This window comes from Aquila chrysaetos, chromosome 6 (genome assembly GCF_900496995.4).
Source record: "Aquila chrysaetos chrysaetos chromosome 6, bAquChr1.4, whole genome shotgun sequence".
In the NCBI taxonomy this organism is placed as follows: domain Eukaryota; kingdom Metazoa; phylum Chordata; class Aves; order Accipitriformes; family Accipitridae; genus Aquila; species Aquila chrysaetos.
Genome location: NC_044009.1, coordinates 18874981 through 18886496, shown reverse-complemented (window position 1 = coordinate 18886496; position 11516 = coordinate 18874981). Strand labels below are relative to the sequence as shown.

At 39.3% G+C, this 11516-nt stretch overlaps 1 protein-coding gene across 4 annotated transcripts in view; it reads right to left on the bottom strand.

Annotated features, from left to right (window-relative positions):
- Positions 1–463: 463 nt before the first annotated feature.
- Positions 464–11516, bottom strand: part of MFSD6 (major facilitator superfamily domain containing 6) — a 48801-nt gene continuing 37748 nt past the window's right edge. For 3 of the 4 annotated variants that reach the window (XM_030016943.2, XM_030016942.2, XM_030016944.2), the window contains 4 exons: positions 8237–8398; positions 7554–7652; positions 5125–5405; positions 464–2686 (listed from right to left, as the gene is read on the bottom strand). In XM_030016943.2, coding sequence (XP_029872803.1) covers positions 2504–2686; positions 5125–5405; positions 7554–7652; positions 8237–8398 — 725 coding nt within the window. In that variant the 3' untranslated portion in view covers positions 464–2503. Of the gene's footprint in view, positions 2687–2903; positions 2923–5124; positions 5406–7553; positions 7653–8236; positions 8399–11516 lie in introns of all 4 variants that reach the window. The other variant, XM_030016945.2, reaches the window with a different exon arrangement.

Sequence of the window (11516 nt, the reverse complement as noted above, 5' to 3'; positions counted from 1 at the left end):
GCTGCTGTATAGGGCAGGTGCAATAGTGCAAATATATTTTGTTAATCAGAAATAGAAATCGGAAGTATTTCCATACAAGCTGACATGACCTGTACTTAGCAGCCTCTATCTCAAAACTGCTAGGTGACAAACATAATATCCAATTTTGACTTTCACTCATGATGTCCTGCACACTTCCGTATCAGCCTGTTTATGAAGCATAATGGTGTGCATCCCTTACATTCCCCTCACCCCACAGAAGGGAATTTTTGCCTACAGTCAGATTTGATCAGGAGACAGATTTTAACACTGTGCAAGAGTAGTTCCTAGGCTCTAGGTTCACTATCCTCCAGACACTATCCTCCAGTGAGCCTCGCAACACGTCATTATCATTGAATTATTTTCAATTCAGGTGACTCTGTTCACTGCTGGCAAGGTAATAATATGAGCAAATGTAATAAAAGTTCAGATTGATACTATTAAATACATTATGGATATTTTGTATTTCTTACCACAGTTTTTACAGTTTCACAAATATCAAAACCCAGGTGTACATGTCCGTTTTGCAACATAGAATGACTATACAATTCCAAAAAGAGCAGGCATTTCAAATACACAATTCTGAAGTGTAAACACAGTGTACAAGCTCTTCACCTCACAATCCAGGTGCTATGCAGTAGCAGCTGAGGTAACACCATACAGCATGAACTCAACAAGTGGTTGGTTTGTCTCAAGATGATTTTTAGCATCCTTCTGTCCTGTCACCAGTTCACTCTTTAGTTCTCCCCCAGGTTATACAAACATACAATAAATACATTTCTGATTTTAAAGGACACTTAGACAAGTCATGAGGATTTACGTGAGTACAGTACATTTAAGTTCAAGTGCAAAAAACTTAACTAGTGGCTAGTCATCGATGTTTCTTTCTATTGTCTACGGTGTTGGTCCCAGGCACCACCAGAACATGGGTTGTTCTGAAAGCACAGCTAAAGCACAGCTATGGGACACCCCTTCAGTCAAGCCGATTGGATGTCAAAGTGGGTAAAACTGTGCACCCCCTTTCCTGCTTAGCTGCTGCCATCTTCCTCTCCCCTAACCCTGTCCTCCTGTTAGTCTTGCCTCTGGATCACTGTACAGTCCCACAGCACGCACCTTCCCCATGGAAGGCCTGACACATCACATACATCTGATTTCAAGGAGGGCTGAGCAGCGCTCACTCAGTCCCGTAGAAGCTGAGTGCTCAGAATCTCCCAGGAACAAGCTGTTAATATAAGCAAATGGGCCAAAACACTATCCTGACTAAACCCCCCAGACTCCTCCCTGAGCCCAAGGATTTCCCTCCAGCAGCAATTTTCAGTAGACACCAGCAAGTGAGCTGGCTGCAGTTAATATTGAAAAGTATAACAAAACATAATCCAGAATCTTCCAGTGTCTTGACATTGGGCAAAGTAATTTCCTAAACATACTGCAATTTAGTTACGTTTGCTTCCTCCTGAGAATCTCTCACTCCACTTATTTTCTGCGTCAACAGCTTTGCCCCTATAATCCTAATCATTAGATTTTTAGGTGATTCCTCCCTACCCCCCACCTTCCCTAGGCACTTAAAGCTTACTGTTTTCTTAATAAATAACCACAGTAACTACACTGCATTAAATAAACCATTGTATAGATGATGAAATAATAAACCAAAAAGACAGTGTGTCCATTGAAACCCTTGATCAATCCCAGGTTGTGCAATCTTGATCAAAGATTCTTGTCTCAATACAACATCAAACCTAAAATTACCCAAACGCACACAACCTATGCCCAAGCGAAGGGCTGCAAGTGCAGAGGTTAACTTCTTCAGAAGCCTTCCTCCAGCTTTTTTGTTTCACTAAAATGCCAGTTCAAAATCTTTGCTTTGCAGAACTAAACCTTTATCTCAAACAAGATAACATTAGCTTCAAAGACATATTCTTTGAATATGTGTGAGTTTTACTTTATCCATCACCATAATATGAAGACACGCTTCCTAAAGCTACACTGTTTCTGAGAAATCTTTACAGAGACAGTTTCATGCTGTTCCTATATTTATTTGATCTGATATATTCTAATAGACTATGCAGGGAAACCCCGTTTCTCTCCTAAAAAGCCTTTTCATTTTGTCCTGGGAACAAATTCAAAGAAGAAAATTACCCAATCAAGTCAGACACTCTGTTCCTCAACAAGTGAGGAGTGAACTCCCTCTTTCTACAGATTGCAAAGAAATCTCATCGCATTTGACTCAGCTTTAGCAAAGCAGCCAAGAATTCTTCCTATCGTTAGATCTGGCCACATCACTTCCCTCAAGAATTCCGAACTTTTGGCTTTCCTGCTCATGTTGCTCTGTGTAGTCATATGAATATTCTTTATATAGTTAAAAGCTTGCACTGCATCACATTATGATTGTTAAGATGAAGTAAGTCCTACTTTTGAGCTCCTACTCCAGCGTTTCCCAGGTGAGAAGCAGAATTCCATGCACTGGATTTGATAAGATGAGCGCATCTCAGGGCCCTGCAGCAGCAGGATGAGCATCATGATCCAACACAATGTGGTCGCCATCTACTTGGGAATCTGATGTTGCTGTAGGTGTTGGTGCTGAACAATTTCTGGACTGCCCAGAATCTGTCGGATTTTGGGGTTGTCTTGCTGAGCTGGCTGATGAAGCACTGCAATTCTCATTGATTTTCTAAAGAGAGGAGAAAGGATTGCATACAAAAAGTAAGTATAAACACTTATGACACTGTCCCCAATGGTATACCCCCAGATGCATTCAGGCACTTCTGGAAATTCACAAAGCGCTTACTTTGAATGCCCGCAACACAACAATTCAAACTTAAAGAAGCAAAGCAAAAGTAGTACATTTAAATCCAGATGACACTAATAGCAAGCAGACAGTAGCTTACCTTCCATCTCTTTTCCTAACTGCACTTTCCCAAGAAGCATGCAAAAAACAAACTTGTTGTGTTTCAAGGGAAAAAAAAAAACAATTAACTGGACTTCAAAGAGTTCAGACGATCATTATTTTGACCAAACAATTCTGTAAAATTTTTTTATGCTCCTTAAATATAGCTTTCTGCAATAGTTCCATCCCTCCCCAAGATACTGTTCAGACTTTCTGAATGGCAGAACTTTTGCCATACTGATGAACGACTCCATCCAGTCTACTCAAACAGGCCTTACTAAGGAACAAAAGAGCATGTTTAAACACCGGTTACATTCCCCAGGGTTGAAACAGAAAGCCTTCACACTAATACGTTTCACATTAGAAGATGATACACTATCTATGATTATTTGTTTTGCACTGAAGAATAGAGAATACAGCAAGTATGTCCCTTTGCTTGAAGAAGTATAAGCAAGCAGTAGAAAATCAAGCCAAAATCTTAATAAGAAGGAATGATTTTTGTCACTAATTCCATTTTCTGTGCACTGACCCTCCTTCCAAATGATCTATTTCCATTTTAAGGAGGCTATTTAACAAATTTAATAAGAGAGCTGGGCAGCCTTTTTCTAGTTTCAGTATTTTAATATCACCAGCCTAAAATAAATGACTGAGCACAAAACCTGAAATGTTTTGGAGGTTTCTCCTTTTGGTGTGCTGAAGTAAGCATAAGAGATTTTGGAGAACACAGATGACGAAGAAGATAATACAATGGGATGCATTGATTTTTGGCATATCAACAAGAACTACTTTTATATCAGCACTGTATTTTTACAGGAAGAAAAGAATAATGAAGAGATCATGTGCCATAGAGATGCCAACAGGCACGAAAGCCTTTCTGGCCTCTTCAAAATTTTCAGTGAAGCAGCTGGGTGGTGTCCAGCAGTGTTGGACAAGTCAGTCTCAAACACCACACAACTGCAAAACATTCTTTTCTTGCCATGTTCATTGTGCAAATTCTGTGCAACTGCTTTTCTCTGATTTCTCTTTTTAAAAGGGGACAGCTTACAGTAACCAAGACCCTGAGGACGTTTACCAATGGGAAACAGAGCGGTTTGTCTGGACAAATTACTCTGATGTCAGAGACCCACTGATATCTTCAGTGTCACTATAAAAACCACATTCTTTGACTCAGGGAAGTTCAAAAACAAACAAGCAAAAAACCCAACCAACCTAAAGCAGACGTGCCTGTAAATATATTTTCAAGAATAAAGACAAATAAGAAAGGCAGGAGATGGCTGACTAGGTGAAATTCCTACACACTCTGCTCTGGTGATTCACACTCATATTCCAAATTACCCATTTCTGAAGACAACAGCTGTGGAAAAAGCACTTCTGTGTTTACGCCTACCAGGTGCGTAAGAAGGTACGTCACCCGCTCCTTCCAGACAGGTAAACACAGTGGTTTTAACATTAACCATGCTGTTCTAAAACTTGCATTGACCACCTTTCCCCACTTTGCTTAAGCAGTATGCTTCAGCTCCATTCTGAAACACACGTCCAAAGCATTAAAAGGTAGTTCAAGATCCAAGCCCATCCAATCATTAATAAACCTAAAGGTATTAAAAGGTATTTTGGGAGAAGACTGGACAGAAGGGAAATGGTGTAAAGTAAGCACCAGCAATCAGACATTTTACATCACAGAATGGCTCTTAGCTGGTGTAACTCTAGGAAAAAAAGATATTAACTTTATTTGAACAGAGGGCTCTGTATCGCATCAGTAGTTGTCTGGAACACCTATTTCTGCAACCATGTAGATGTTTGACACCCAAGGAAGCAAAACTAAATAAAAATCATTTTACACTGTTAAGCAGCTGTGCATCTTCAATTATCACCTTGTAAATTTTGCAAAATGCATAACTCACACATTCCAACTAACATGACAACAAATGTAAACTTAAAGGGAATACAAGAATATCCAAGCCTGTAAAACAGAGTCTCTTTCTATGTCTCTCCCTCTCCTCCCATCTTCAGGAAGATAATACTTGCAAAAATAGTTATTCCTGCTCTATTACACATAGAAAACAACTCTATTCAATGCAGTATTTCAACTACTGTGTCACAACTCCCAAATTCATTACAGGCTGACAGAGAATACCTGCCAGGTACTAACAGATTTACACAGCTATAAAGGTTTTCTAGCATCTAATAAATACTTAAGAACATCCTGCACATTAGAAGATTACCTGCAAAGGCTGATTCTCAGGAGCTGGATTGGTTTTAGACAGTTTAACCATCTCTTTTATCTGGTAGACAGCATAAGCTAAGGTAACCCAAGGAGAAGAGCTGATGCCCCAGGCAGGCTTGTTCACATCCTCTTGCTCTTCTTGGTGTTTAGTTTTCTTTAGAGGGAGCCTGGGCTCAGTCCGAGGCATGGTATCTTCTGATTGCTGTTGTACAAGGTCAATAGTTGCTATGGGAACAGGACTGGAAGGCACTGGGATCCTTTCCGCCAGCATTGTCTTTTCTGAATTTTAAAACAAAATAATCACTGGCAAAGCCAACGAGCTTAAAAAAAGTGTAAAGCAGACAATGAACACAAAGCGTTTCTTGCTTTCATAATATGGTTATCACTGTACTGAAAGCAGAACACTGGCACAAACAGCCAGGAGCAAGACATGCCACAATCTAGTTAGGGAAACGCAACGTCGATGTTGCCTTATAAGCAAGGCTGTTCTGCAACTGCAGTGAGGTATGTTGGATGGCTGCATAAACAGGAGGGGCTAATGAGTATGAAGCAGTCCGTTTTTTCTCAGCTACTAGAAATTCATATTTTCATTTTACATGGAAGAAGTCATTTTCCTGTTACATGCAAATTGAAAATAAGTCTTCTAGACTTGTGGCAAACTTCTTTCTCTGCATAAAGCCTGCATCTTACAACTCACTCATACTCATAATTAAACACTGGAACCATTCAGTGAAGTTGCATGGCCTACATCATCAGAACAGCCGTTTCTGATCTTAAAATTTCTAAGCTTACTGATTTAACTTATGAAGTTGTTTCACATCTTCACCACCTTTTTCTGTTTAAGAAATAAACCATCCTTCCATAGTTACTACAAAGTTATGCCGTTAGTGAGAAAATAACAAGGTTAGAGTGACACACTGGAGGAGACAAAATATCTGTCACAGAGTTTCAGGTAAAGGAAGAAATCCTCCCAACAGACCTTTACCTCTAAGGTCTTCCAACAATCTGAAGTAGTTTTCACAACTGTCTTGAAATGTCACCCCTTACATGACTGTCATGACCCAACACAATGTGCCTTACAATCTTGAAGAGCCAGAGTATTTATATATGAAAAGTAATTAAACACGTTGTTAGAAACTGCTGGATATTTTAAGTAATAGCTGTATGTTCTCTACGAGTCTGTAAATAATGCATTCTGTAAATTTTGAGAAAATACTTTTTCTGAGTAGAAACATTTTACTGATTAAAAAGATCTTTTTTCAAAATTATAAAATCATATTTTATTTACAGACTCTTAGATCATACTGTTTTTTTTAAGCAATGGCTGAATGTTCTCTAGTAGTGAGGAAATGAAGAGACTAATCCTGCACGCACTTGACCACATGCTTAGTTTTACTCATCCAGCTGGTCTTGTTGAAAGCAACCTAATTACTGCCATGCTTAAAATTAAGATACAAGCTCTTAAGGTGGGTAGTGTGTATTAAATGAAAACCAAAGACTGAAACAAACTAAACAGAATAAGGCCATTAAGAACAAACTATTCTTTTGTAAGTTCACGTGTAATTAACTGAAAGTTGATGGGAAACTAAAGCAGCAAATATCCTTTTCACCTTTCCATTTTTTGCCATTATCTTTTGAACAGAGGTGAAGAGAATTCTAATAAAACAAATATTTGAACAGTTCAGTACAGGCGACTTGATAACTAGTCAAGGACAATTCATTTAATATCCCAGCTAGAGAAAACTAACTTTCATTTCATACTCAAAGCTCATATTGGCAAGTAACATTTGGGTAAAAAGCAGCTCGAAAATTCATGACTTTTCAGAATTTGCCACAGTTTTATTGTCTTTGTAAGAATTAGATTTATGCTAAATCGTTACCTTTGCACTAAGCATTTAATTTCTGGTTAACCTTTACAGTAATAAAGGTGGAGATGAAAAAGTTCAAGTTCCACCTGAGGGGAGATATCTCAGGTACCAGAACAGAACTGAGGCAGCTATAAAAGTCTGTGTCCTCTGAAGCCCTCTCTACAATTTCTGGCAGAGGTAGCTTGGATCAGCAGAATATGAGAGCATGCAGTGGTCAAGGTGACCTTAAAGAACTGATGCAACTGAAGTGACTCACTATAGCTGTTAAGACTAACAGAAGGGATTCCCAGAACTGAGAGGACATACAGGTAGTAAAATATGTTATGCTTTCCTCCTGCCAGCATCCAAGAATGCAATGCTGCCCTTCTTACAAAAGGAACACATCATCTCAATTTCTATCATTGCTCAGGAAAAAACTTCTCACTTGAAAACAAACAGTTTTGTAAAAATCTGAGTAAAGTCACCAAACATACAAAATAAAAGCTGCAGGGAGCAGCTTCCGAGATACCTTTTTTCACTAGCTCTAATTCTGTAGTGTCATAGTGACATGAATATTTACCTTCTTCTTCATCAGGAACCAACAGCCACTGGATCAGTGCAAATAGAAGAAGAATCACTAAACAAGCCATCCCTATTCCTCTGAATGTGGCCGCAGGACCTGTAATGAGATTTTTTTTTTTTAACTGAGATTCTACTTAATAAAGTAATACAAGATGAGTCAGCATTATGCACTCCTTGGGTATGTATTGTCCCATGTAGACTCTTACTAGCTTCTTTCATTACATCCTCCTCCCCCATCACTTCTTCAACAGGCTTTGCAAAGGATTTTTAACCAAGTACTTAGATGCTCATTTGTTCATCCAAGAGGCTGCATAGCATCAACCTATTCTCTCACAAAGGATTCATTCATCTTAGTTAAGGATCAGGTTGGAGATTTGCTCACACAGTACTAAAAATATCTAGGCATAACATATTTATTCAATCTGTAACACTGACAGGACAAAGCCATAAGCAACCTTGTCTGAATTCAGTGCTAACCTTGCTTTGATCATGGGCCTGGACTGGAGATCTCCTGAGGTCCCTCCCAGCCTGAGCAGTTCTACGAGTCCATGTTTTATAAAAAGTGCATTATGCTTTAAAACATAACAATACCTTAAGTATAAATAAGTTTAAAGCTGGTACTTCAGTAAAACCAGAACTTCAATAAATAAAACAAAAATCTTCAATACAATTTTTGCTTACCGAAGTAATTGACCAAAACCCCGCCAACCATAGCCCCGCATCCTCTGCCCAGACCCAAGTGGAGACCTTGCAGGATTCCCTGGGCTGACGTTCTCAGCTCCGGAGGCACTGCCGCGCTAAGGTACGAAATACAAGCTGCCCATATAGCCGCGTGCGTGACACCTAGAGAGATGAAACATTGCGAAGAGTACAGGGTCCAGAGTGTACTAATACAACATCAGAGCGACTGCACTCATCAGTTGGAGCATGCGTTGGAGAAAAACAACAAAACCCCTTCACTGACAAATGTCAATGAAGTACAAATCAGCTTTTGGTAATGTGATACTGGCAACCAAGCCACAGGGAGACATGATGACTCCTTCTTCTGCAGAGTCTGTCAATAGCTCTTTCTCCCTCTAAGATGACCTCACTTCTCTTCTTGAGACACAGTCCCTAGGAAGACTAAATGAAGTGCCTTAACAGTCTCTCTGCCAGATTCCTTGTCCCTTTGAGAGTGACCTGGGGCCTTTGAAATACAGTCTTGATTTCATAAGCTGCAGGCAATTAAAGCATTGATGCCTCTCAGCAGTTTCCTTACTGCCACAATGAAGGCAGTGCAAAGGTCATAAAATCCAAACAATACCAGAGCGCGCCATGTCATTTCAGAGGGAAGAATTAATCCCCTCCTGCCCTTCTCACTCCCCCCAAGAACCAACCGCCTCCAAGCAAACTCTTTCTGGATGCAACACCAACACGCTCTGCATTTAGCACTGAATGGTCTGGAGGGGAAAAGCACACAAGCTCCTCAGGGTAGGCCAAAGATGCCGATTTTCACGCCTGCTGTTTAGAGGCAGAGTCAGCACACCCTTCCTCCCGCTATGACTGCATCGTGCGTAGGCACTGCTGTGCGCTGCTGCTGCCTCGCGGTTCACCCACTCCCGCTCTGGGGACCGAGCACAGCAGAGGTTCTCGCTGCTGTAAACAATGGCCACGTATCCCAGACAGGCCCAGCTCTCCAGCAGAGATTTTGAAAGTCTCTTTCTGGCACGTGCCTTGTAGATTCAGGGTTACGAACACTTTTTCCTACTGCAGAAGAAGGACAGCTAAGGGGAAAGACAGTGAATAACCATCAGCATGCAGAAACAGGCTGCAGGTGGAGCCCTCGCCTTTGAGCTTGGTGGGTTTTTTGTGGAGTAGGGAAGAAGACAGGAAAAGGCAGGGTTAGGGAGAAGTTGGAAAAACAAAACAGTTTTGTAGCTCGTCACACATTAAATAAGCCTGAACTATTTTGCCACCCTCAGACTGAGTGGGAATATTTTTTTCTTATTTGAGTGGTATTAAAAATAGTCATCACAGCTTACCAATGCCTAAGCTCTACTGCCTTGGTTTTAAAAAAAATATTGGCACAACTGATGATTCAGTCAACTGTTTCTGTCCTCTACACTTGACTTATTAATAAACAGTTGGACACTCAATAATTACTTAGGCATTTAGGCTGAAGACTCATAAGAGCAAGAAAACACATGATTTTGTAACATGCTCACAGAATAACCTGGATTTCGCTTAGTTGTAAAATGATAAGTAGCACTGTATGGAATTGATACAGTTCTGGTATAGCCATGTTAGATGTCCATAAGGCTGTACAGTTCAATTTCATTCCAAATCTAAATAAAAATTTGTCAAGCTTTGGGTTTGTAAAGGCCACCTTTATACATTGCAGAGCTGGTTTTGGTAATAGTATATCACCTTGTTGAAAAATAAAAAGCTTACATTAGGATGAGTACATTTTACCTTACCATGTACAGTTTAAAGCTTTAAAACTCTCAGATTTTCCGTGCAAAAAGCTCTGAGGTTTAAAACTCACTGAATATCTACTTCTTTTTAATGCAAACCCATGTATGCATTGAAAGTAGCAACCAAGAACTGTCCCAATAACAAAGCAATGCTAATCTAATATAGATAATGTGTTTTTGTTTTATAAAGGATATCAATTAATGTAAAACATTCAGTTTTATCAGCTGTTAAAGAGTAAGTCAAGTTTTAAAGCCAGGCAAATCAAAAACACATCAGAAATTATTTAAACCATGAAGCACAATGCCACTGTATTTGTTTGAAAACAAAAGGCCATAACTTAACCAACAGGTTCTTGGGTGTTTTCAGCTCTACTAGGCAATCCAGATAGAACACAATGTTCTGAGTTCCTCTGAAAACAAATCCATACCTTTAAACCAGCTTATTTCACCTGCCTTTAAAGGTATGGGCTTTTTTTTATTTTTTTTAGTATGTGTACATTACTAATGTGATCTTTATTATAATTATTTATAGAACAGTGACTATTTAGAACAGTTTTTACAACAATTTATGTAAGAAGTCTAGTCTGGATTACTGCTAACCACAATTCTTTTAAAAAGAAGTTGTTCACAATATATATGTTGTGACATTATTTGCTAAAACCAGTAACCACCATTTCACCATCTGGACTGTAATTCCAACAAGTGTAACAACCCTAGTGTTATGCTTAGAATAATAATGTTTAGCAAACTTCAGATAATTTACATATAAACCAAGAATTGAAGATTCGGGCGGGGAGCCAGATTAATTTCAAGAGAGGTACGTCCTAATTATTGCCAGTTAAAGACCCAAGCTTTTTGCTCTCTAGGCATAACTGTATTGCTGGACCATCAGTAGGAGTCACTTCTTAGAATAGTACCTGTTTTGGAGTTGGATAACTGCCAAGTGAAAATAGATTATTTTCAGGTTATCAATATAGTTTTGTAATTCAGAAAATACCTGTTATGCAAATTGGTGAGCTAGCATAGCTGTTACCAGAGAATTTGGACCATCACTTTGGAACAGTAAGTTGCAGCTAACTAGCATATCAAAATGTAATCTCTTAAGTGCGAAATGAACAAGACTGCTTGCGTGTTCACAGACTGATGACGTATATACATGTTATACACATTTGCCTATGAGGATGTCTTGAAATTTTCAGTTATTAAAGATTCAGCCCAAGCTCTTATTTTCATACATTGCATGGGCAAGTCAATACAGCATACGGATTCAAAACTCTAAATTAAGAAGTGAGTTTAAATCTCCTCATTTACTCCTTTGAGAGTGCAGTGCACTTAAAGAGCCCTCCCTATCCCAGTTACAGACAGCAACTGAAACACAGCATGGCTCTAATTACAATCAATGGATGCAGTTTGCAGAGTCATCTTCCAGAAATCTCTCCATGCCCCTCAGCACAACACATGGGGATAATCCTTCTTGTATTCCAGAAACTTACTAAAAAGAAAAATAA